This window comes from Trachinotus anak, unplaced genomic scaffold (assembly GCF_046630095.1).
Source record: "Trachinotus anak isolate AG129_WGS33_773 ecotype Australia unplaced genomic scaffold, CSIRO_AGI_Tana_v1 ptg000013l, whole genome shotgun sequence".
Taxonomy (NCBI): domain Eukaryota; kingdom Metazoa; phylum Chordata; class Actinopteri; order Carangiformes; family Carangidae; genus Trachinotus; species Trachinotus anak.
In genome coordinates this window covers 28,122,166-28,149,663 of record NW_027273864.1, presented here as the reverse complement: position 1 = coordinate 28,149,663, position 27,498 = coordinate 28,122,166, and the positions used below count along the sequence as shown (strand labels likewise).

The 27,498-nt window shown below is 38.6% G+C and overlaps 2 protein-coding genes across 8 annotated transcripts in view; one reads left to right on the top strand and one right to left on the bottom strand.

Moving 5' to 3' along the window:
- The window catches only part of angpt4 (angiopoietin 4), an 81,169-nt gene that overhangs the window by 50,648 nt on the left and 3,023 nt on the right, over window positions 1-27,498 (bottom strand). For both annotated transcript variants that reach the window (XM_071495401.1, XM_071495404.1), the window contains exon 2: window positions 12,789-12,884. Coding sequence is in view for 1 of the 2 variants with exons in the window: in XM_071495404.1 (XP_071351505.1) it covers window positions 12,789-12,884 (96 nt within the window). In the remaining variant the exon portion in view is untranslated. The remainder of the gene's footprint in view (window positions 1-12,788; window positions 12,885-27,498) is intronic.
- LOC139631289 (CMRF35-like molecule 1) lies at window positions 243-27,498 on the top strand. Of its 6 annotated transcripts, none has more exons than XM_071495410.1 (9): window positions 243-8,710; window positions 9,383-9,652; window positions 10,963-11,259; window positions 11,390-11,695; window positions 12,541-12,630; window positions 13,347-13,399; window positions 13,790-17,017; window positions 19,916-21,831; window positions 21,962-23,011. In XM_071495410.1, the coding sequence occupies exons 1-7, from the start codon at window positions 8,671-8,673 to the stop codon at window positions 14,051-14,053; spliced, it is 1,320 nt and encodes a 439-aa protein (XP_071351511.1). In that variant the 5' UTR covers window positions 243-8,670; the 3' UTR covers window positions 14,054-17,017; window positions 19,916-21,831; window positions 21,962-23,011. The 6 variants fall into 6 exon arrangements, with proteins under 6 accessions (XP_071351511.1, XP_071351509.1, XP_071351510.1 ...); XM_071495408.1 differs by lacking the exon at window positions 243-8,710 and adding an exon at window positions 23,500-27,498 and having other exon boundaries at window positions 8,730-9,652; window positions 21,962-22,273; XM_071495409.1 differs by lacking the exon at window positions 243-8,710 and having other exon boundaries at window positions 8,730-9,652; window positions 21,532-21,831.

Genomic DNA, 27,498 nt, shown 5'->3' with positions numbered 1-27,498 from the left:
AGACAGATTGTGTTACGGCACCGTCCTCCGCTGATCAAAGAGGACACGAATCATCGTCTTACCACCACCCACTTATTTACTTTGACATAATAGAGTCGATTTTTCAGCATGGCCTGACCTCGGTCTACTGTTACTGCTGCGCTGTGGTAATACGTCTCCGTTTTGGCGGAGCTGGGTCCCTCACTTAATGTTAGCCAATTGGTCCTTTGGGGGAAAGCAGAGAGGTTACACAGTGAATGGCTTCTGCCCCAACCAGAGATCATTCTCATGGGAACAGGAGTGGACAGAGAGCCTGGTGCACAGAGCTGCAACACATAGAGCTGCTGTTCCTGCTCAAAGGGTTAGGGTTGCTCTCATTGCAACGTTTCTATTTGTGTTTTAAAAAGATTTATTAAAAAAGATAACTGTGTGCAACAAGCTTTTAATTAGATCCTTTTGCATGTGTTAGTGATGAAATCTTAACGAGCTGTGGTGCAGACAGTGCCACACAAAGAAACACAATGCAGCCTAAAATAAAACACAGTAACTAAATCTAAAATGTTTAAAGACTGATTAATGCCAACAGAAGGAAATAATTCAGAGCTACAAGTTGATGACGATGATTTCAAACCCTGCCTTCTAAAAATTACATTTCTATAGCAACTAAACAGCGACAGCAAATTCATTTGTCATGTATAAATGTATTATGAGGAAATATTGTTAATTTGCAGTGACTCCAGTGTCATTAAACTGTTGCATGCTTCTGTTCCGATGCTCACAGCTCTTGGTTCAGGTCAGAGAAAGATCCTGGTCTGGTCTAACACAGAAAAAGTTCATGTGACTTCAGACACAACCTGTTTGTTTACATTTAACCTAAACCTCCATCTTTCTCTAACCTTAACCAAAGTGCTTTTGTTGCCTAAACCACAGACAGGACTCTGGTCCCCGGTCTCTGGTCTGTGTGCTTCGTAAAGCCACCATCCACCCCAACCACCTCCTGGCACCTCCTCTGTCGTTCATAAATGTATCACTCATTCAAAAACAACATGTTGCCATGTTTTCTGAACACCATGAGCCAATGCTTTTAATTCTTTACATAGGTTGTTATTAAAGCCATGCCATGAGGTATTTCTATCCTCCTCAGTTCTGTGTGCTGGCCGTGTCTGTGCTGCTGTCTATTCAGGCTGATATCAGGAATAACAGAGGGCACATGAGTCATGAACCAGCCCTTTCACCTTCCCTCTGTGGGAACGGATAGATGGATGAGGATGTGTTTTTTATTCCAGGATTTGATTTCAGCGATGTCTCTTTTTTCGTCCCTTTCTAAACTTGATGTTTGTCTTTTGTGTCCAGGATCTGGCTTCATTCTACTTTCTCCTCCTGCAGTGTTGGACACATTTACCACATCATGGTTTGTTAGTTTGGTCATCAATGTTCCTGTTGGGTAGAAACCAAAGTGTGATCGAAATGGAGGTTTAATTTCTAACCATCTGGTTAGAGACGAACATGTTGCTTGTATTCCACACTGACCTCTCACATCATCTATTCATTGTGTTTTTTCTATGTTTATTATTTATTTGCTTTTAAATATCTGAAGTTATTTGGAAATATTGTTTCTCTTTCACGTGTCAAGACAAAAATGATTAAGATAAAGTGGTGCAAAGACAGAGGTGATGAGAGATGGGGGTGAAAAAAGACTGGAGAGATTCAGAGCGAAAGATGGATTCAGACAGATGGAGAGAAAGACTCACAGAAAGATTTCCTGTCTTGAGGTTTCAGATGAGTCTATATGAAAAAAAAACGATCTTGGCTCTAATAAATTTCAACTTTGACAACAATCTGCAGAATCAATCACTGCCCTACAGAGAAGAAGCTACTATGCAGCTCAACCTATAGCTGGAAGGAGCAGATGATGTCAATTATGATGATGAAATATCAGGAAACTTTCAGGAAACTTGATTAAAATCAAATTTTTCCCATATATGTAGGTAAACATGATGTATCATTAAAGGCATTTGGAATCTGAACAGAACCACAGAACAGTGTAATGATGCTGGAGTCACTGCAGGCGGAGAATTCAATATTTTAGTGGAAAACAAACATGACTGTGAACATTTTACTGACATGTTCAACGCATTTGTGACTTGACAAATATGTAAATCAACAACATTTCCTCATTTCATTAATAGAAAACATCATCTTTTACAATTTAGTTTCAAACTGTATGTTCTGTTGCAGTTTAGTTGTATAGAATGATCATTTTAAAGGAGACAGGGCTGAGGACAGATACACAGGCAATCTCTCACTGTTGTGTCACTGTACTCTCTTTGTCAGCTGATATTTAAAGTTACCATGGCAACCCCACAGCCTGCTGTTGTATGATGATCATGCAACATCATACCTTCCACTTTGTGCTGCCTTCACTCCATTAAGCAGGTTTACTGACCCTTGCTGCTACATAACAAGTGGCCTGGCACAACCAGATGGAGAGCAGCCAAAGTCCCAAAACCACATGCAACAACAAATCCACACGGCCTTGGTTTTTAGTGTAGTGCACAACAGTGAAAAGGAAACAGAGGAAATCTCACAGCGAACTGTAGGTGTGAGCCAGATGAGACAACCTGAGCCAAAAACAACCAACTTCAGGACAGCTTCAGCACGTACAACTCAACAAGAAATAAGACCTGTGTCACATCCACCAAAAGACTTCCACCACCGTCTGGATGTCAGAACGCGCTCTGAATTCCTCTGTGTGTATCTGAGGCAGAGATAAAAGAGGGATTGGTCACTGTCACCAACACATGAACCTGTTGTCAGGCTGAATGAATGAGTGAAACAAAGCTCAGTGTGATTATCAGAGCAGGTGAACACACAGGCTGCAGTGGACGCTGTTGCACAGTTTGATGTTTTGAGAACTAAAAATCTGAAGAAAACTCTTTGACCAAATTGGGTTCCAGCTTCACTCAGTGTCAGAAAGTCTGAGTACCAGATGGGCTGCAGGGCTTCAGGACATGAGAGTTATTTCTATCTGACAAGCAGAGCTCCAGTGTTTGTCTATGTTATGTGTTTATCTTGAAGATTGTAAGTGTTTTTGCTTGACTGTTATTATGGTCGTTCAATCATATTTGTTAAGCTTTTCTGACTTTGAGAAAAAGATTAAAAAAGATTAAATACGTTATTTATTATTTCACATGAAACGTCCCAAAGATGAACCGAGCAGCACTTTAAAGGGCCGAGGGCCCCAAACTGTCGACTGGAGATTTTATGGCTCCGAGCGAAGCCGTCTATCTGAAAGAGTCTTGACATTGTGACGCTTTTGATCTTTTTTAAGCTGCATTGATTCCTTCAATACTTCAAGGATATTTTGTTGCTTAGTAACATTAGGCGAAACTGACAAATATTTTTAAACACAAATAAACCAATGCAGCACACTGGCAGCGGTTTATTTGTGTAGTTTCATTCCACACTCAGATTTCTTTTCATTTGAAAAAAGTGATGTTTAAAAAAATTAAAAGAAAAGAATAAAAAATGCTGTGTCAGCAAAATGAAATATTTGAGCTCCTGTGGCGAATATCTGCAGCCGACTGTGACTTCTGACCTCACTGGAGACGAACAAGAGGGGAGAGGAACAAGAGCTTGTCACATCCATTACATTTACATTACATTTACTCATCTGGCAGTCACTTTTATCCAAAGTGACTGACAGATGAGGGGCGTCACTAAAGCCTCAGGCCAGGACACCTTGGTGTAAGAACTAAGTACAACATCTATTCAAAAAGGACAAGGAGATCAGGTAAAGAAGTGAACTCAAAGTGCACAGGAAGTGCTAGTTAGGCAGTTCCTGTTTTACTCATGATGAGGTTTTATAGACTTAGAGATTCTGAATGATGATGGTATTAAGGCATATCCTCAGTGAGGCCATGTGTCCTGGAAATTAAACTGCAACAACAAATCTGTTTTATATAAATATAATTGAGACCAGATTATGTTTCTTATCAAGTGTGTTATTGTGTTGCTAATTTATGTATTACACAAGCTGACACTGAACTGTCAGTAAAATGTTCACACACAATCATGCATCTGATGTCGCAGTACAACATCTGCTTGTAGTGACTCCAGCATTATTTGGAGCAACTGTTTTATGGTTCTGTTCACACTCTCACAGCTTTTGGGTCATGTTAAGAAAAGATCCTGGTCTGGTTTAACAGAGAAAATATTTACAGTGACTTCAAACAAAACCTTTTTATGTACATTTAACCAAAACCAACATCTTTTACTCATCTTAAAGGTCCCATATTTTACAGTTTTCATGCGTTTCATCTGAAATGTTGAGATCCATAAGAAGATATATTTGTGGTTTTAAGAACCAAAAACATCTCAGTGTAGTTTTACATCTCTCTCAGGCTTCTCTCTGGAGCTCTAGTAGCAACAGGTTGGTGAGCCAATCAGGAGAGCCTCTGAGCCTCTCTTCTGATTGGCTGTGGCCGTGGTTGAGGGTGACTGTTTTGTTGTGACATCACTAAGTTCCAGAAGTCCTGACGGCTCATTGTAAGGCTCAGTTCCTGAATACAGGCTGTGTGCAGACTGTGTGCAGACCTGCTTTATAATCAAAAAAGACATCTGACTTTATACAATATAAATCTTAAACCAAAGTTCTTGCCAGTTTGCGATGGTGGAAGGGGTTTAAAGACTACAAAGCCCATGGGCCTCTGCTGCTGTAGCCAGTCACAGGTGCAAAGGGGTCGTATTCTTCATCACTGAAGGTGCCTCAGTTGTTTAATTTGGCCAAAAAGCTCACACTGATTTCAGCTGCAGACTGTAAGATCTAATTTGAGCTTCCACTTCATATTAAAGAATGAAAAGCTCTGCAACTGCACGTTTCTTGCTGAAATGCACCTTGGGAATCTCCTGGTATGCACTGAACATTGCACAGTGATAATATCTAACAGCTCAAGAGTAGTTAATGGGACTTTTTTCCATTAAGCACGGGGGGGTGGGGTGGGGGGGGTGGGGCTGACTGAAAGGTTAAAATGTGAAATAAAGAGGTCAGGGGTTTTCTGTGTTTCTTGAAGAGATAATACTGTTATTTAATGAAAACGTCTTAGAGTTTATATACAGCAGAATGTAAACTATGTGTTCCTGTGCGGGTGAAAGAGAAGGAGACAGAAATGCTTTCAGGGAGGGAGTTAAAACATATCATTATTTTAAAAAGGGGAATTTACTGTAGTTATATCTTCAGAAACACTTCACCTTTCAAACGTTCGACATAAATGGAGGAAGATTTCCCACCATTAGTGATGAACATGTTTATACTGGTTTATCTGCTTCGTTCTAACTGTATCACAAAAGTAATTCAAAACCTGATAAGGGCAGCTATGAAGATTAGCACGGCCACTCAGTGAATTATTGATACAGGAACAAATACAAAGATTAACCCCCAGTACAACTTTCTGTCAATTGTCCTTGCTGTGGATGGGTTTAGACCTGTGAGTGGGGCAAATGTTTGACAGTTACAGAGTGGAATTCGCAGGAGGTCGCTCTGCAGCCGGCATTTACTGACAGGCTTTTACATCCCAAAGTAAACACACTACAGCTCCCCTAACTGCAGGGTAACATCAACCCTCATCAATCAAACTACACAGCAAAGTGCCTACACTTCCTGACACACCAGGGGTGTAACAACTGTGGTTCACATGCTTCATACCATCACACATTTTTCTGTATCTATACAGTAGTGTAAACCTGTCACTTTGGCATTTTCTCTGCTTTTCAAATGCCTGATGCCAATTAAAAACTACCTCTCATTATAAAAACATCTCTCTGGCCATCACAAATAGTGCAGGCAAAAAATGAACCAGGTCTGCACTGTACTGCCTCCAGGAAATAGCCACAGCTTGTGTTGTGTTACAACTTCAACCATCAGTAGTGAAGCTGATGACCAACACATTTTCCATAATTGTCCCCTTTGTTAATGTTCTTGTGCTGGTGATTTGTGCATGAAAGGAGCTGCATCTATTCATAGTGACTTCAGACACAATGTATTTACTGACATTTAACCAGAACTTCCATCTTTCTCTAATGTGAACCAAAGAGCACAGACACGACTGTGGATGTGAATCTGGTCAATATCCTTCTACAGTTCATCTTGATTTATTTACACCTGGACTTTGGGGGATAAAGTGTAGAACATACAACAAAAAAAAACAAAACAAAAACAACACACTAAAAGCATCACACCTCAGGTTGCTGGCCTCTTAGTTGTCCGTAGTTCATCACTCTCAGGGAGCTTTTACTCAATCACCCGTGTAAATGTTCTTCTCTTCTCACCAGCAGATCATAAATAACTATTAAATCAGAATAAATCGCAGCCAGTCCTTGTAAACACCAATCAGCTCAGTGTGTATGTGTGTGTGTGTGTGTTTTAAACAAAATCTTATCGCTGTTTTCTTTCCAGATTTGCAAACACACTCATAAACCATTAACACACACTCATCCATTGTTCCATGTTTCACTTGGAGCAGATGACATATGTTATCAAACTCCGAACCCCCAGCACTGGCCAAAACCTATTAACTGGTGTCCCTCCCAACCCACAAGGCCAAGATACCCAGAGAGGATAGTCCAGAGAAATGATCTGAGTTATTAGTTGTGAGAGATGGCCTTAAATCGTAGGTTTCATCACAATCAACACAATCTGCTGGCATGTGTGAAGTTCAGTGTGAGGACTCTAACTGCAGGATGCACCTTTAATGGTCTGTTCTGCAAATCATTATCATCTTGCTTCACACGTACACATGCTGTTGATAAACACTGACGACTTACTTACTGGCACAGTCGTAACCCACATTTTCCCAACATGTCAAGCAATTCAACATAGTGTCTTTCTTGACGCAAGAAGTTTGCTCTAACTTCTAGCTTCCCCATTTTGGCTCCAAGTCATCTCAGACCACAACCCTCTTCAACAAAGATGTGTTGCAGTTTTCTGTGAAAAAGAAGCCTATATATGAAAACATGTTTTGGACAAACATGATTGTGTCACTGTTTTCAGTGCATTTCACAATGACCAGCTGATTCATTAGCTTTATGGCTAATGACATCCAGTCATATTCATGGAGGTGGGTGTCATGGACATTACCCTGACACCTCCTCACTGTTACACTGCTGATGGGCTCATGGCTATTTTCTCTCCACCACCACAACATCCTACTCATGTAGCATTTAATATCATTGATTTACCTAAAGATTTAATGTTCACATATGTTTGCTGAGGGGGTTCAGGTCTCTAAGCAGAGTCCTCATCCCTGCTCGTATTCTCTGAGAACGCCATCAAATAGCAGAGAACTTCCACCAAATCTAACTGCGCTAACCGCACAGAGGCATGAAACGTTTGAGACTCTGGCTCATTCAAAACTCTTTAGCTCGTTTAGCTGCCCTGCTACATTTAGAGCTTTGTTTACAAAGCCCTCAATGGCCTAAGACCAAGCTACACTGCTAAATCCTTTGTTAACTATTTGCCTTGTGATTATCTGCTACTAGTTTACTGAAGGTTCCCAACAACAGCTGAAAGAAAATCAGGAACGCAGCCTTTGACCATTACACCCCAAAGCTACATGAAATATGCTATGAATTCCATTAATTCTTGATTTTATGAATTTTTATCCTTTTAATGTGAAACATTTATGTGACATTTACCTTTAACTTCTTTGAACTTTTAAATTGTTGTGACATTTTTTATGAGTTTTAATGTAATTTTTTTCTGTTTTCATGTGAAGCATGAAACCATGTACATGAAAGTTCTCTTATTGTGAAGCACTGAGCTGCATTTCTTGTCTGAATGGTGCTATACAAATCAAGTTTATCACTATTATTACTCCTATGCTAATATTTCTGATATAATAGCTGTGTCCCAATTCAGGGGCCATATCCTTTGGAGGATGCAGTCTACGAAGAGGCTGAAACCAAATGAGACGGTCTGGCCTTTGGAGGATTTTCACTGCGTCACCAGCTGTGCCCACCCTTACTGTTGCATCGCAAGGTGCAACTTGTGTCACCTTGTAACCCTGACAACATGTAACTTTGTGTCACAGAAACTAGTTTTTAAGGCCATTGGTTTTAACAGTTGTACCGTTAGATGTTCAACTGAGCTACAGCCAAATACTTACATTTAAAAGTGTAATCCTCAACCTCTGTTGGTGTTGTATGCTGTCATTACCAGCACACAATGAAGCTTGGGATAATTTGAGCCACAGAAAATCCACCTGTTGGATCTTTCAATGCCCAGGAAAAGAAGGACACACACAAGAACCTTTGAAATGGAATGGGAATTGTAGTCTGGCCACTGTGACACAACTGGTCTTCAAATGTAACCTCCAAAGAATGGCCCCTGAATTGGGACACAGCTATTGTGACAGTGTCAGGGACTTTCTACTAATCCTGTGTCTTTATCCCCCCCCCCCTCACACACACACACACACACACACACACGTTTCCTGTTTACAATGTCAAAACACAAGGTCTAATAAGGAAGAAATTACGATGAATGAAAAGGGGAAGGAAAGACAGAGTGGGCGTAGGACATGAATTTAGACACCTTGAGAACAAGCAGCTGCAGAGACAAAAGAATGAGAAGAAAGTGAAATAACTGACTGGAGTTAAATAATCTGAACGAGGACCTCATCATCCAAAACCAACATGAGGAGCTTTCTCCTACTCATCCTCACACTGATGACAGGTAACAACTCATGTTACAGACTAATAAATGTTACGTATTACAATGCTTCTACAAAATACACTGTGTACATTTGCAAAACAGTATGATTTTGGTGGAATAATGTAATTACATAAAATATATACTGTTTTCTAATGTTTGTAATGTTTTAAAACAAAATGAACTTTAAGAATATTTGAAATGTTTAAAAACTCCTTTCATTGTTTAGTTTTTATTCCCACATTAAGGCCTTTCACTGCGATAAGCCAATAATAGGAATTTTTATGTTGTTGCTGCTGGACCACATCGTATACTTATTTGCTATCTCAGTCTGGTTGGCAGCTAAAATAACATGAATATAGTCACAAATCCCAGTAGTGCAACTCTGCTGAGTAAGAAATGCTGTAAAAAAAGGTTTATTAAATATGGCTGAATATAAATTACATATCTTGAGATTCTAGGAGCAGAGGCTTTCCTGTATGATTCTCAGAAATGACTAGAACATGCATTAAATATGTATGAATAAAAATACACAATCAAGTTTAATTGAACATCTCTGAAATCTAATGATTAACCCAGAAAATCTGTTTCCTGGCATGACAGTGTGTGTTTTGTTGATAAAGAGCTTGTTCAGACTGAAGCACTGGACTCGTTTCAATGTCAGACCTGATGTGAATTTTTCTCTTTCCTCAACAGGCTGTGAGGCATCATCAGAAGTGCAGGAATGCCTACAAGGATGGGTTGAATTCACCTGCAAATATCCTGAAACATTAAGATACCAAATCAAAGTAGAAAATCCCAATGGAGCAACCAGAACAATCAATCCGACGGATGTGTGCCAACGCTACAGCAAATGTTTCTTGCACAATGTTACAAAAAATAAAATTCTCTGGGTGACCATTGAAGAACTCCTGAGTGATGGCTCTGGGGAGAACGTGTGTAAATCTAAGTCACAAATACCGGGTGGTAAGAAATTCCTCTTACAAAAAATCTTTTTATAACTGTCTGTCATGTGTACTGTTAATGAACTTTATAACTGTAATAAGAAAAGTGCAATTCAAATGAAGTTACTAGTATTATCCAAGCAGCAAACTGAGGCTGAAAAATGAAGCCAACACTGAAGAGCTAAAAGCTGCAGTTCCTCTAATGACCACTAGAGTCTGGCTCTAACAGTGAGTCAGTCCCCACAGACTCCCATGTGAAAAATGTCCAACTTTACAGCAGAAATAAACATGTTTACAGCCTGGCAAAAAAACACTTTTGGGGATGAAATTTTAAATAACTCACTTGTTAAAATGTTATTAACACTTAAAGTTATGCATTGAGGGTGTGACCACTTTGAGTGACATTACTTCACACTAGAACGTTACCCTAGGGAGAAATCTAGTTAGTTTAACTAAAGCTACTTAGAAAAAGTTTGAACTACTTATCAAAAAAAAAAAAGATCAAATTGATAACGTAAATATGCTTATTATGTTTGTACACATAAGAACTTATAACCAAATAATGTGGTATAATACAAAAAAAAGTCACATGTCACTTTATTGCAGATGGGGCCTACTTGCTCATAGGTCATAACAAACTAAAAAACTAAAACACTATAACTAATTCATGGGGAAGTGCAAGGAATGTCAGCTTTGGTTTTGTAAACATTAGTTAACTACACAAACAATGGTAATGGTAGAAAGTTATTTAATTACACGAATCACTATGCACATATGGATGTAGCTGAACTTCTAGCAATCTGCTGCAAAATGTAATTAAACTACTGGTTTTATTACCTGAAGTTCACTAGTCCCCAACACTGCCTGACGTCACAGAGGATACGTCCATCTTTATTTAAAATCTGTGGTATCATCACTATTATCTGTCACTGAGTGAGAGAGGTTTTTAAAACATCTCTAAAAATACATTTAAAACTTAAAATGTATAATGTATGGTAGGAACAGATTTAATGGAGCTAAAATATAATCCATGCAAACACCAGCTATACCAACATTTCTTCACTGGCTTTTGAAAAGAAAAAAATCATTCCAGTCAGTAGAATCTCCTTCTGTTTCAAGTCACCATCTACATACAGTAGTTCATAAGGTTAAATCCACTCCAGTTCCAGTTTAAATGCAGGTTTGTCTAGACTCATATGATCGATACAGTCACCACAGTTCCAAAAGTTCTTGAGTTATAATTCCTGAGTTTTGTGAGGTGACAGTGACCTTGACATTTGACCATCAATTTTATTCAGTTCATCTGTGAGTACCTTTCTGTTTTATCTGCAGAGCATCAACGCTGCAAGAGACCATTTAGTCAAACTGCATACACAACAGCTAAAACCACCATCACATGTGATGACCTGAAATATGATGACGAGTCCAGAGTCAAGTTTTTCTGTAAAGAGAAAGGTGGCATCTGTGAGGAAATTTCATCAAATGGGCGGTTCATTCTCACAAACACCAACAGCAGCTTCAACATGTCCATCAGTAATGTGTCCTCAGAGGACACTGGTGTCTACTGGTGTGGACTGAAATCAAGAGGTTACCGAACTGCACTCAGAAAAATACAACTGGAGGTTCAAAGTGAGTGACTAACATCTGCAGCCTCTGAAGCTTGTTCATATATCCACACAAACTTGTTTTTTTGACTAATTCCACTTTTTATGTTAATTTTTTAATCAATGTTTTTTTTAACATCTGTGTGTATCTACAGATATTACTCAGTCCACAATATCCTCAACGGTTGGACGGACTTTCACATACTTGTGTGATTACAACAGGACAGCTCCTATTAAGAAATTCATTTGTAAGGGAGAAGATCCATCTACATGTCAGCCTCTAGTAAGCACTGCAAAGCCCAATGAGAAGTTTTCCATGAAGGATGACAAAAGAAAGGGAACTGTCACCATAACAGTCAGGGCTGTAACAGCAGACGACGCTGGGACATACTGGTGTGGAGCAGAGAACAATATCAATAAACGCAGCAATCCATTCTTCCACAGATTCATCATGACTGTAGGTGAGTCCTGTTATTTTATAGTGTGGCTGTTATCTGACCCTGGTTCAGATTGTAGGGGGCTAACTAACTGGCGGAGCTCACCTGTGGCAGGTTAAAATCCCCACAACAGCTGAGACGCTTGTTTAATTGACACTGAGACTGTTCCATGGGAGATGCTGCTGCTGCTGTTGCAGGACCATTTCTCCTTCTTTTTCTTTTTTTTTTCTTTTGGCAAGTCCTAAATTGTATATCTCATTTTCTATACACTTATTGAGCACTTTATTAGGAACACCACACCACACTGGGTAGTTCCCCCCCTTTGCTCTCAAACAGCCACAGTTCTTCATGTCATTGGTCCACCAGATGTTGGAAACTTTGCTTTGAGACTCTGCTCCATGTTGTTATGACTACATCACATCATTTCTGCAGATTTGTCAGCTGCACATTTAAGCTGTCAGTTTCCTGTTCTACCACATCCAAAAGGTGTTCTACTGGATTCAGGTCAGGAGACTGGGGAGGCCATTGAAGTTCCCTGAACTTACTGTCATGTTCATGAAACCAGTTTTAGACGACTTTAGCCAAGTAGCTATTAGAAGATGGTAAACTGTGGCTATAAAGGGATGAACATGGTCACACCATTACATCGCCACCTGCCTGGACTGTTGACACAGGGTGTTGAGTGAGATTATTTTGCTATTTTATATGTTTTCTGTTATTTTTATTTTAATTGCCTCCACCTACATCAGAGTCATGGTGTCATGGTACTTTGAAACAATTTTGTGAAATTTCATAACACAAATGGTTCTGGATGAATGGTGTTTTCAATAAGGCTGGTAATCTGTTTGTTGTGTGGTTTTGTCTTGCAGATGGCTCTTCATTCACTGAAACTGTTATTGCACCTGTCATTGTCACCTGTGCAGCTGCGTTGGTTCTTACTTTTGTTCTCGTCTACAAACGTAAGAGATTTCTTTACCAGTCTGCATAACATGAAACACAAACCACTGTAAAGAATTTCGCCATAAAATACCAGTAAAATACTGGCAGAAGAGATGCCAGTATTGCCAATATTTTATTTTACGGTGCATTTTAATTTCACATGATAAACTAATGTTACCGTCTTGGTTGAAGTCTGTGTGGACTGCTCTCCAACAAAGCTGTGCTCTCCAAAGTCAAGCTCAGAAACAGCCAGATGCATCTTCATGTTCAACATCTGCATCAAATAAAGAATGAGTCATATGAGAAGTTTCATTAATAGAAAAAGCCTGAAAAATATAGTTTAAAGCTGTTAAATTACAGTTATGTATGTTTATTGGTTAACCAACTGCAATAACTGTTAATTTACATGTGAGGGATGAATATTTAACAGTATTTTACTATTATTATAGCAGCAAGAAGTACATTACTATTATTATGAAATACAGCATTATACTGTTGTAAATCCACTGTAAATTTACAGCAATTCTTTACGTTGACATAACTTTCATGTCTGAAAGTTTGGTCAAATCATTAAGTCTTATTAAATTAAAAGAAACTGGCTAATACAGACAGTTTTGTACAGTAGGTCCTGCTAGTGAATGAGCCGTGTGATGTAATCCATCCACATTATTTTCTTGTGCTTGTTAATTTCTTTGTTTTCTTGTCTTTCTTAAGTTTTCTCATTTTTCTCTGCCAGGATATCGGGGTTCAAAAGACACGAGAAATGAAAAAGAACAGAACGTGAATGAGGTATGTGCACATGTATATATTTGTAAATGGTGAGTGTGTGTATTTGCACTTCCCAGTGGAACTTGTGTCACAACGGGAACAGAAATGGAGATCCCCATGGGTAGAAACAGCTTTTTTATGGTTACAACTTAGGGTTCAGGGTTCAGTTAGGATTTAGTTTAAGGGGCCAGGGAATGTATTATGTCAATGAGTGAAACAAGACTCTCTGTGCATTCATGACATGCATGATGCCAGAGGTGTCAGTGTTGGAGTTACAGTATTAGGAGTCTACAGCCATGCTAGCAGGTCTGTGAGCTTACTCTTATGCACAGTAATGCTTTTAACTAAATACTAGCCATTACAGGTCAAAACGCTCACCAAGTATTCATCCTCTGTTTTCCATTCTCATAGGATTATGGCTATGCTGAGGTACAAGAGGGCCCCCCAGAAGCCGCTGCACCACAAACAGTTTATGTCAAAGCCAACTTTCCCACAAACCAGTCTGCCTTTACGCATTGCTCCGTAGTCCCGTTTCAAGTCAGGTCTGGTGAAGTGAGTGGTGACACATATTCTACTGTGAGGGGCCAGTGTCCGATCTACTCTACTGTCAATCACCCATCAAGATTTTCCAAATACCCTCTATATTCTACTGTCAACAACCCACAGCAGCACTGAGGAAAACTACATCCTGACCAACATCCTTTGGGTCATTCATTTTTTTGGGATATTTTTTTAAAATTTGAAACAAGACTCATACTTTAGAAAGTACAAGGTTGGATTGAACATTCTTGTCAAAATGTTTTAAAGAATAATAATAGCCAATAAATGTATTGCACTCTGCTGGAAAGAGTATCCCCCTGTCTCAGTGTGGTTTAATTGTTGCTATCCTCTGTTCCTTATGAAAGAAATTATATATAATTTGGGGGGAAAAAAACCTTAAGATCTTTTTTGAGTTTGGCGTAACCTGCTTGACTTCATGGAAATGGCTAATCCAGGTACTGAGACAGTATGTTGAAAAGATTGAAATCCTCTGGTTTGGTTGTTTAGTTCCCTGTGTTTTTGAAGGTGTTTAGATACTGAAATCTTTATCCTCATCTTTTATCGGACACCATAGGAAAGGTGCTTAACCCTCCTGTTATGTTCATTTTTCAGGAACAACAATGGTGATCCCTGGTCAATTTGACCCAGTGCATGTTTAATTATCCAAAAGATGTCCGAAACCAAAAAAATCCTAACAAGCACTGTGAATATTTCATTACTAACCTCATTACTAACTATTCTATCAATATTTAGAGCAATGGTGTTCCTTACCTCTAACAGGTAATGGTTCAATTAGGATAATTCACTTGTTTTTCATTTAAAAAATGCATGTTTAAACTTTTTTTTAAATGTTTCACCACTTTATTGCTTTTGAAAGACCAACATATGAAACACAATAGTTTTACATAACATTGAAACATAACATTTAAATTTTGTTTTACATACATGCACTGTTTGTGAACCAGAAATGAACAAAATAGCAATACAACAATCAAGAAATCGCAATATGAACGTGTGTTTGTCTAGGGGTGTGTGTGTATGTGTGTGTGTACATCTACACAGCACACGGGTGACATGTCATCACACTGTGCTTTGTGCAAATGAATTTGGCACATTTCACACAGGTCATGCTTGTCTTGACATCGTCAGATGGCCTGCAGACCTCCCCAGAAACATGCCTCCCTTCCAGATTAGTCATTTCCAGAATGATTTTCTGTATTGAATCTGGCATGACCAGCTCAAAAGTTGACTTGATGTCAGTCACACGAGTCACTGCCATCCTAGTGGGCCCTGGCACTGTCTTGATTATGTTTTCTGCAGACAGTTTTGCTTGACGCATATTTGGGGATGAAGACCACTGTATTTCACCATTTTTTGACATGAATGTCTTGCTTGGAGGAATAGGAATAGCAATTCCCTCATCTGGTTCAAAATCAGAATCATTAGAATCAGAATTTAGCTCAAGATGGTCTTCATCTTCAGACACATCCTCCTCCATTTCACTGTCATGATCAATGATGACTTCCAGAGCCTCCTGGACTGTCATCCTTTTGCTTCTGCTGCTCATTTTGTAGAGGTTTGCCTGACAGAGTGTAATGTTGGTAGGAGTCCCATGCAGAGAATCTTTTATATGTTTTGCCCCTCCCCTGTTGAGTGTCTGCTGAATGTGGGTGGAGTTTTCCCGCGAGAACATAAATGGTTCTTGTCAAATATCATAACACCTGCACCTCTGTGTGCGTGTGCTCTGTGTGTGCACTGAGTGTGTGTGTGTGTGTGTGTGTGTGAGTGATTGGGATGAAATATGTCTCACAGTTGCAAAGAAAAAAATAGTCTGACATTTCTGACACCCTTTTACCTCCAGTTTGACTGCTGGGTCAAATTGACCCGAACAGTATCTATGTGATATAAACATGCAGGGGGTGGTTGCAAATATGTGAGATGAACCATTTTCATAGTATATGTTGATTACACTAATTAAGGCAAGCAGAAGAAGTTTCATACTGAAAAAATACTTTTAACTATTTTTCCAAGAACTTCAAACTTTAAAACGGGTCAATTTGACCCGGAACATAACAGGAGGGTTAAAATATGAATTTGTTTTTCATGGATTTGTTTTTATGTTTTGTCTTGTATATGGGTTGCTGTTCTTTTGGTAGGGTGTACTTAAAGGAGCTATTTTTAAGTTTGTCCAGAGGTGGAAAGCAACACCATATAACCTCTGGTTTCTGTCACTTTTTTTTCCTACTGAAGTTAGCATGCTAACCAGCTAGCCCCAGCCTGTTCCAGTCCATCACATCACTTTCCGACCAATGTGCACTGAAGAAGAAGCACTGCTCACTTCATTGTTTTTGCAATACAAAACGTTATAACTTCTTATTTTACAAACACAGCGATGGCTGAAGCTCTTGTCAAGCAACAATCTCCACCACCTGTTCCCGTTCCCGGCAAGAAACCACCCTTAAAAAACTTTGTTTGATTCATAGTTTAGTCACAGGACTAACAGCAGCACCAACTGACCACAAGGGGGAAACATGGCTAATAATGGCTCGTACAGTTTGCTGATAACACTGTGGAGCAAGAGGTTTTTTTAAGAGTTTGTAGGCAGTATCTGAGGTAGGTCAATAGTGAGCGGCCTGATTTTTGTGATGTTTCTTTATACTTCTGCATAACATAATAATAGACTAGAATCAGGGACAATTGTGAAAATACTACAGACTCGCTTCAATTGTAGTCCTTTAATTAAATCTGAAGTACTGCAAATGCATCGTGATTAATTATATCTCAAACAGCTTCAAAATCACAGTGGTTCTTGTGATTTAAATGTGTGTAGTCTGTTGATCAAGACGTTATCATGTTGAACAACAAAAATGATGTACACCTTAAAATAGAAAAAGTGAAAGAAAGAAACGGGAAGATGACAAGAAGGGGTTGGTTAACTTCAACTATAAAGGAAACACAGCTGCTCACACACTGGAGAGAAACCAACACATGCACAGGGGAACTGTTAAGAACTTGAGTTTATCAGTCTCACTGAGGATTTCAGCACCAAGATGAACACTGTGAAGAGTTTTCTTCTCGTCATCCTCTCACTGATGCCAGGTAAAGAGATTGCTACTGCCTGATTACTGATATTGGATTTGACAGATAACTGTTACAACCCTACCTTTGTTCCAGCAGCCATCACTCATATGAGTAAGTTGTAGTAACACTGAATAGAAGCAGTTTAATTCATTTATCTTTGTTTCCCTTGTGCACATGGTGTTGTCTGTGCTGTGTTAAATGTGTATGTGTAAGACTGATAACTCTTTTTACTGCAAACCAAATTTACATAAGCTAAGAAATTTACCATAGTGTGTCCTGTGGTGTATCAGTATCAGTTAGTGCTCTTTTTACTTTAACAGGGGCCACAGTAGCAGTCTCATTGCAGCACAATACTGTGACACAATACTCACTAACTTAAGTCAAGAACCACATATAACATTCAAAAACTAAAACTAACAGGGTTAAAAACATAATTAAAATTCAATGAAGTACATATACTTTCTACTTAAAGGTTTCAAAGTATTTGTAATTTTGTCTAAATATGCATTTGTCAGAGCTGCTGCTTTGAATCTGATACAACCTCTAACCTTGTTAACGAAAACTTCAAAACAAAAATCCCACAGGCAACGACACTTTTTAATTTATGTATGTTGAATTTTTCTTGTCAATTAAGATGTAAACATGAGCTGCTCATATTGATCAAGGATACAACAAGAATTCAAACTGAATTCCCACTTATTGTGTAGCTTAGTTTTAAAAGTGAGGACAACACAAACAACAGTAAAAATCACATACTGCCAACTTGTGACAATATGGCTTCTTTTAGCTGCCATTTTAAGTCCTGAAAATACTTCTTGCTGCTGTAGTGTTGCTCTAAATTAAATCGATGCTTGTTCTAAAATCTAAAAAAATAATAATAATAAATAAATAAATGTCGGTGCTTGTTACTGTAGACATTTCTACATTTTTTTTATGGCGTGTTGGATTTTACTGAGTCTAAAAAAACCTGTGCGACCACTTGATAATAATTCAAAGTAACCAACACTGACTGTCTCAAATATGAAAATAAAAGCAAGTGTTGTTTTTAGCAGTAATACTGTAGTATAGCACAGCAGACATTAAAGAAGGGTAGACAGGAAGGTCCCAACAACACTGCTTTCCTAGTCTCACATAGCCAGACCTGTCTTCACACCCACGATCATTCTGCTGCAGGCGGAAAAAAACGCTCCTGCTTGTGTACATTTCTTTAAACAGATCAAAAATTGTGTTTGAGGGGATTGTGTGGTCACTGTTCGACAGCTGAAGTTGAGACAGAGACACACTTCCTCCTGAAACATAAATCATTCAATGATACAATGTTTACTTTCCACAATTTAACTCTTAAATTCCAGATTTAAACGAACTAAAAGACATTTCAAATTTAAAAGAGGAGAAGCTGTCCTATACATATCAACCTGGGTGACAGTGAATGACTTCGACCACACACGCTCAAATAATTTACTATAAATATATAATTAATATGTACATGTATATGGACTGTGGTGGACAGTAACGGAGTAAATTTACTTGAGTACTGTACATATCCAGAGGATTTGTACTTTACTTGAGTATTAGATTTCTTTGGTACTTATTACTCTTACTTGAATACATTTCCAAGACAAATATTTTTACTTTTACTCAAGTAAATTTCTAGGAAGGCTGAAAAGTACTCATTACTTTCGGGTCTGCTCTTTTTTTTCCTTTTTTTTTATATTCTAAAATACTATTGGACATAAGCTGTGTTTGTCAAAGAATGAAACCTATCACTGTGCACGCTCTCCACTGGGATCTACGTAAAAGCGGATAATAATATTGGGACATGGGGAGACAGACATTGAGAGACAGGCACGGAGACAGACAAGACAGACATGGGGAGACAGAGTTTGTTGTGCTCCTATATTGTACTGGTACATGTCCTTCCTGTAAAGTCAAGTGACTTCAACATTGAGTTATTGAAAGCAGAGATGTAGTTTTTTGTAGAGCAGTGGTTCTCAACCAGTGGTCTGGGGACAACATTGGTCTTTGAGGGGGTTCCAGTTCCCAACTTAGCTAAATGATAGAGAGTTAGTTGGATGGTGCAGGTTCATTTGGTTACAGTTTTAATGATTGTTAATAAACACTGCATCTGCAACATCTGCTGTCCTCTTATGATCCCATTCATTGAATTTGTTCTTAGAGGTGTTTCTGCAGGCTTTATATAACATTGTGGTTCTAAAAGCAAGCACATCAGTGCAGGTGGTTTCAAAGAGTTAATTCTCAGAAACAAGAGTTAAAAGGTCCTTAAATTCATTTAGAAAAAATTATAGTAATTCATCGATGTGAAAAATAAGAAGTTTACTCTTACTCTTACTTAAAGTAAATTTAAAAGCATGTACCAAAAGTACATGCTTTTAAATTTAAATGTTGACCGGTAGTATTTGTACTCTTACTCAAGTACTGGGGTCGAGTACTCTGTCCATCTCTGTATATGGATCTTGGTGCTGTTTGTTGGATTTTGTATTTTGATAGTTTTCTTTCAAAATTTGCCAACCTTTGAATTTGGAAGACAAATGTCAGACTGACTTCTTCTGTATTTTCTTCTGTACTTAATCTTTTAACTTGCATGCAGGAACTACTTAACCTTTGTTTACAAATAAATCTTAGCAGAACTGCTTTTATGTTCAGTCACTTAATTATCTGATGTTTTTATGACTCTTGTAATTGTTTGAATTGGTTGTTTAGGTGTGTTATTTCTGTTTGCTGGTTTTGTTTGTCTGAAAACTTTCTTGTTCTCAGGTCTCTATTGAAAAAGAGATCTCAATCTCAGTGGACTACCTGTTCAAATAAAGTTTCAATAACAAAGAAAATAGTGCAGCAGCTCTGAGATTGTTTCAGTATCTAATAAGATGTGAACTTTTCTCTCTGACTGAACTACAGGCTGTGAGGCCTTGCCTACAGTGAAGGGATGCACAGAAGGATGGGCTGAATTCACGTGTACGGGAAGCTTTGGAGAAATCATCATTACATCCTCACATGGAAGCACTGAAAGCAAAGTAAAAGACAAGTGGGAAAATTCTGGTAGAATTCATTGGTACCATGATACAAAAAATGAAACATTCACGTTGGTTATTAAACGACTTAAACAAAAGGATAAGGGGAAATACACCTGTAAATATAAAACAGGAAAAAATCATGTTGTGGACCTGGAATTAGAAGATGGTAAGAGACACTGTCACAGTTCAATGCATTAATCTGTATATTATTCAATGAAAAAGTGTTGCTAATATATAACTTACAGACATTTTCTGATTTTAAGTCCAACTGAAATTAAGTCAAATGTTTTTGCGTGTTACAGCATTCGTATCTGCTGTGAAAACATTAGAAATCACACGGGAGAAGATTCTTTTTCAGATTTTTTGGTTTCATGATGTTGTTGCATTGATTCTGTGGAAAAGCATCACACATCCATCTACAGACAGTGACCTTCTTTGGATACAGATGAACAAACGGTGCATAGAGCAGATGGTCACACTGAGCCAGACAGCAGATACACAACCCTGAACAACAACCCTCATTAGCCTCTCCTTATTACCTAACTTACAAACATGAACACGTCCTGCCCTGCAGCTCAGTTTGTTAAACCAGCCACCACACAAACACTCACTGAGATGTGGGTGTGGTCCTCACTCTTCAACACCACTAACAAACGAAGAAACTACTCATGTTTCAAGATAAGAAGTACAAAATACGTCAATGACAAGTGATTGGCTGCAAAAAGAAAGGATACATCTGATATTACGTATGCACCAACATGTGCTGTAATTTTTCCCATTTTACAGTTAATGTTTAGTCCAGTGGTTCCCAACCTGGGAACTGGGGCCCCACTGGTGGGCCACAGAGGTATTGTAAGTGGGCTGACCAATTATTTGCAAACAGTACAATTTGGGTGAAAAGATGTAATTATAAAAAATATATAAATATAAATAATGCTTCTAAATATTTTAAAACAAAATCCTTCCAAACATAACTTAAAAACAACAAATTTGTCACCAGTTGGACCACTTCACCATGTCAGTCTGATTGCTGCTAAAAGATTACATCCATGGCAAAAACTGGAAAATCAAAATGGAAAGCTGGTTAACAACAGGAAGAATTAAAAGAGAAACAAATAATAATTGAGCTTCCTCTGTTTTCAGTCCTGAATGTTCGATTCTTATCATTAAAATAAAAAGTGCTCCGAGAAGGCATTATTATTAACATTACGTATTAGTGTTACGGGGTAGGATGTAGGCCGCCAAACTTTTTTGAGATTTTCAAATGGGCTATGAATTGGAAAAGGTTGGGAACCACTGGTTTAGACAATGAAATGTTATTAATAAAAGCACAACAAAAGTCAAACCACAGGGGTTTCAACGTGACCACATGAAAAATGATAATGCAATAAATAGAGTTAGAAAGTTGGAAAAAATAGAAATCAATTTTCATAAAGCACGTATCACAAGTCATGATATAATACATAAGTGTGACAACTTATACCTTTGTTTTATCTGCAGAGCAACAGGGCTGCAAGGGACCATTTAATCAAACTGCATACACAACAGCTAAAACCACCATCACATGTGATGACCTGAAATATGATGACGAGTCCAGAGTCAAGTTTTTCTGTAAAGAGAAAGGTGTCATCTGTGAGGAAATTTCATCAAATGGGCGGTTCATTCTCACAAACACCAACAGCTTCAACATGTCCATCAGTAATGTGTCCTCAGAGGACACTGGTGTCTACTGGTGTGGACTGAAATCAAGAGGCAGAGGTCACCGAACTGCACTCAGAAAAATACAACTGGAGGTTCAAAGTGAGTGACTAACATCTGCAGCCTCTGAAGCTTCATTCATTAAAGCATGACTAAATTATGTTGGAAAATACTTTTTAAAGATGACCTTCTTTTTGCCAATGTATTATTTAACATCTGTTTCTATCTACAGATATCACTAATTTCGAAAGATCCGCAATGGTTGGAAAAACCTTTAAATACTGGTGTAATCCCAAAAGGAAAGAGCCTCTTAAGCTATTAATTTGTAAGGGAGAGGATCCATCTACATGTAAACAACTGGTAAGCACCGCAGAATCCAACATAAAGAATGGGAAGTTTTCCTTGACTGAAACAAAGAAGAGAAATTTCACCATAACAGTGACAAATATAACAGCAGACGACGCTGGGACATACTGGTGTGGAGCAGAAAGCTCTGACACAGGACGCAGCAATCTATTCTTCCACAGATTCATCATGACTGTAGGTGAGTCCTGTTATTTTATAGTGTGGCTGTTATCTGACCCTGGGTTGCCTACTGATGGATGGCAAGCAACGAAAGCTACAGTGATTCTTGATTACTGGCGGGTTAAATGTATTCCTATCCTATGAACTTACTTTAATAAATACACAGAACTATGAAAAGGTGTTAGGCCCGGTAGCTATTTAGATTTTTATCCATCACACAGTCTCATCAGGGAAGCATCTGATTGGATCCAAGATCATTCTGCAGCAGAACGTTGAGCACAAGCATACAGCCAGTCACAGAATCTAGCTCTCTGTGCAGATGCACTGAGGAAGCAACCAGCACAGACATCAGGAGGTTACCGCTCATGGCCAAAAAATGGTCTGACAAGAAACCCCACCATAAGACGTCACATGGTCATAACACTGAGGTTTTTCTACAGATGAAACAAGCAAGATAAATTTTAATGAATGAACTGTAGGTGTGCTGGGAAGCAGCAGGCCAACTTTTTCCCCTGCTTCCTATCTTTATGCTGAGCTAAGATAACAAGCTGCTGGTGGTAGCTTCATAAGAGCAGTAAGTTTCGATAATGTCACACTATTTCATAAAATGGCTATTAAACAATAAACTTTTATCTCTGAGATTTTGTCTTGTCATGGTAGAAAAAGCATTACTAACATTAAAAATAGTTCAGTTCTAATTAAGTGTCCCAGCACCATGACAGTGTAAGAGTCAGCCAACAGCGAACATTATAGGAAACTGAAATTGAAGCAGATAAATATAATTTAGTCTCATTTTACTATTTACATCTGAGCTTTTACCTACTGTGTCAAATTGTCTAGTTGCATTTCTTCCCATTTCCTTAACTTTTGTTTCAATACTGATCTGTATTTGTACATATTTTCATTGTTTAAAAAGTTAATTAGATTTTACATTTAGATTTAGATTACATTTATTGAGACTATTTGTGTTTTGGTGTCTCTAGAACAAAGAACCAAAGTTAGAAATTGAAACTGGCGGCCAGATTTAAATATTTAAGCATTTATACTTAAGTGGATATATTAACTCCCTTTGCAAGGGAGAGGTTACATACTCTACAGGTTTTTCTTTATTTTCAATCTGAAATTTCTAAATTGAGAAATTCATATTTTATTTTTTACAGGTTTTGATGAGACCACATCCACATGTGTTTTTATATACAATTTAATTGCCCTTGTGTTTTGTTTCAATGACACCATGAACACCAGCACCATCCACGTCTCCTCCTCCATCCACCCAGTCAACCACTGCCTCTGCTGAGACTCATGGTGAGAGATCTTAAACCCTCTGCTGCAGAAGAGTGGAAGGAGGAAGACATTCAAGTGTTTTAAAAATGATTAAATTTTTTTTGAAAGTCCTCTGGAATTCATAAACACAGACAGCTCTGGGTGATAACGACGTGTGTTGTGTGGTGTATCTTGCAGGCGGCTTTGAAGTCATCATAACTGTGATCGTGTGTGTAGCTGTGCTGCTGCTGCTTCTTGTGCTAATTTTGATCCTTATCTGCAAACGTAAGAGAGAGATTATCAACATGCACACACATGTATTACATACACAAAACCACATTCACGTACTACTCTATAAAGCACACATACTGTATGACGTCAGTACTGACTCAATGTGACTTTTTCATGTCTGAAAGTTGATCGCTTTTATTCATTTGTGGGAGAAATACGGTGAGCCCACTGTGTCAACTCTATCAAAAGTGGCAAAATTTATCCACTTCATGTCCATCTCCTGTTTATTTCTGCAGGATTTTCACATTCAAAAAAGACAAGAAATGGAACAACAGCGCAGCATGTCAGAGAGGTTAGTGTATAAATGTGTGTAGGTGTCGACTGTACCTGGTGTTCTGGGAAAAAAAGTGACGTTACCTTAAGTTAAGTATTTTACATGAGAAAATTATCACAAGCCCACTGTTGAGTAGCTACAACCAGTTCCAAAGGAAAATGTGTCTCTTAATGATATAGTGTAAAAGGGATCTTATAAATTATAATTACTAAACACGATATGAATAACATCTGTATATACTTTATACAGCCCAACGACTGTCACTTTCATGACACAGAAATATTATAGTGTAATGTAATGTCAAATCTTTTTATAATATGCACAAGGAAGCTGAATGTTAAGGATGTTTGATCCAGTGTTTGTCGTCACATTTATGTCCAGGGGCTCAGGTAAACGAGATGACATATTTGATTGTTGAACAGAAATTTAGCAATCTCAAACTGGAATGGTGGTCAGAAGAGTGCATACCACTTTATAAGTGATAAAAATCCCTGGATCTGCCACTTTAACCAGATCTACGCCAAAACGTAAAGGGTTCTTCCCTGGCCCAGTCCCCATCCCTCCACCAAGTCTGGTGTAAATCGGTTCAGTACTATTGCTGACAAATTAAGAGACACAGGTAAAAACATAACCTCCAAGGCAGAGGTAAAAACGTTATGTTAAACTGTGAAAAGTTACATGATGGAGTTAATGTGTCCAGCTACTAATCTGTTCTAATTCTATGATGAGTATAACTTGTATGGATAGTGCTCACTGTTAAAACTGCATATGAACTCTATGTTTCCCTCTTCCCTGGAAGGATTACGTGTATGAGGAGATACAGGAGCACCTCCCGAAGCCAGACAGAGGAAATGCAATGGACACGATTTATGTCTCTGTCAACCTTCCCACAAACCCCTCTGCCTCGCTGCATTACTCAACCATCAACTTTCAAAACAGCTCTGAGAAGGCAGGTGGCAAGACACCAAAACCCAGTTCCTCCGCCTGCGAATATTCTACTGTCAAGACAATCCAAAGTCCAACCTACTTGACTGTCATTCAACCATCCACATCTATGGAGGATACTCTCTACTCAACAGTCAACAAGCCACAGCAGCAAAAAGGAAAGATCCACCCTGTCAGGAATATATGAAATCAACAACATCTATGGCCGAGATATCAGGTCATTCATGAATGACTCTGCTCAGATTCAGGAAATACACCAAGATATTTAGGCTGCATTCAGACTGCCAGCCAAAATCCGATTTTTAGCCCATCCAGATTGGAACTGGATGGCTCTTTTGAAGTCTGAACAGTCACAAATCACATGAAATTCGATTTTGGGAAACCAGATTGAAACCACCTTCGGGAGGTAGTTTCAGATCGCATTTGGACAGATGCGTCTCAGTCTGAACAGCTCCACACACTGAGATCGGTTGTGACTGTCCGTGACGTCACTCTACGCGACGCCAGACCCAGCTCTTCGGGTGGCACCACACCATGGATGTATACATCCATGCACCACACTCGTCGTTGCACAGAAACTCCGGCAGTGAGTGCAGCACGAAGCATTGTTGTGTATAATCCTACCAGCCTCCTGCAGCGTTGCAAATGTCTAGTGCAGGGGTGCCCAATACGTCGATCGCGATCTACTGGTCGATCGCAAGAGGAGTGCAGGTAGATCGCACGGAACTCCCAGTGAAGTTGAGGAAAAAATGTAGATCGCACGGCATTAAAAGAAGTAGATTCTACTTCTTCTAATGCCGCAATCGACGTATTGGGCTCCCCTGGTCTAGTGCGTCTGAGATGTTCTGCACCTCTACTGGACAGTGATAAGGCCAATATACTGAGGTGACCTGCCTCCATCATGTTTGTTGTTGTTGTTGTTGTTGTCGCAATTATATGACATATATCAGACGCTCCGTTACTACAGCAACCTGTCAGATCAGTCAATAATGTGGCACAGTCTGAACAGAGCCATATCCGATTTGGACACTTGCTAAAAACAGTGTGGACAGTCAGCCCTAAAAATCGGATTTGAGTAGGAATCTGATTTGAATCAGATTCGCCTGCAGTCTGAACGCGGCCTTTGATGTTGGGCCCTGTCAACTTAAATGCCACTGATTTAGAGATACAGGATTTGGAGGGCTGGAGGTTTTGTATCAAATGCATTTTCATTAGTAACGTCACTACATCAAAATTTAAACTTGTCAAATAACGACAGTCCCTGTACTTTGGCTTTAGTGCTTATTAGCAGATATTAGCAAACAAACATGCTAAGTTAAAATAATTTAAGATGGTGAAAATGGTACATGTTATTCCATCTAAACATCAGCATTTTAATATTATCATTCTGAACATGTTAGCATGCCGGCATTAGCATTTAGCTCAAGGCATCACCTGTCCCAAGTACTTCAAATGTGAAATACTCCACCTGTCGCATAGTGAGGTCAAAATTTTAACAAACAATTCAAAAATGTTTATGTGTTAAAAAAATGTATTTACAATATATCATTATCAGTTTTTTTTTTAATGTAGTAGACTTTCTTAAGGCCTGTGTATTATAGCTTATTCTTGCTGCACTGGTCCCATGTTGGGCTGGTCATTCAGGGCCCTTTTAGCAGCTCCATCAGCAGTCCCTGATCAGCTTTGCCTGTGTTGGGATGTAATTGTCGGTTTGAATTTAATTATACATCAAAAGGGTTGAAGGAGAAGCTGCTACTGATAACTAGGACTATCACGATCATTGTGTCATGATGAATTTTAGATAACAATTAACTGTTATACAAAAAATTGTGATTCACGATTTGTCTTTTCCTGTTCATTTTATGCAACTATTATTGTATAACAACTAAAGCCATGATATTGATGTCAGTAGATAGTCATGAGAATGTGGTCAGTCTTGGTTGGTGTTTAATGTGTTGTTATGATATTTTTATGCTTAACTGTTATGGCTTCATCAAAATCAATGTTACAAATCTGCATCACAGTGGAAACATTTCTCTCTTCAACACCACAGTTGAAACCTCATCCTGTCATGTTGCACACTTACATTTTGAAATATCATGTGATATTCTGTACTGTAGATGAATATTTTCCTGCCTAAATAAAAGCCAGAGGTGTGAGTATGAAAACAAATTCGCAGATTGATAATTAACAAAGCACAACATGGCTAATTCTAGTTCTTGTGACAAATCTATCAGTTAAGCATCAAGCTTGTACCAAACTGCACTGAGATGTTCAGAGAGCTGCTTTCATTTTATTTTGTATGAACTAAACTAATCAGAATTAATGCTGAGGAAGAGGTGTGCACACTTCTGTTCCAAAATATTTTGGTCACTAAACTCGGTGAAAGCTTTGGTGTTTTTTCAACCAGCTTCTACCAACTGACACACGATCAGACAAAAAGAAAGTTTCATTCTGATTGTGGCATTAAA

Coding starts and splice junctions, on each gene's coding strand:
- LOC139631289 (XM_071495406.1), top strand. CDS start 16,969: ATGAACACTGTGAAGAGTTTTCTTCTCGTCATCCTCTCACTGATGCCA. Junction 17,018..19,915: donor CATCCTCTCACTGATGCCAG/GTAAAGAGATTG, acceptor ACTGAACTACAG/GCTGTGAGGCCTTGCCTACA. Junction 23,560..23,715: donor TGCCTCTGCTGAGACTCATG/GTGAGAGATCTT, acceptor TGTATCTTGCAG/GCGGCTTTGAAGTCATCATA.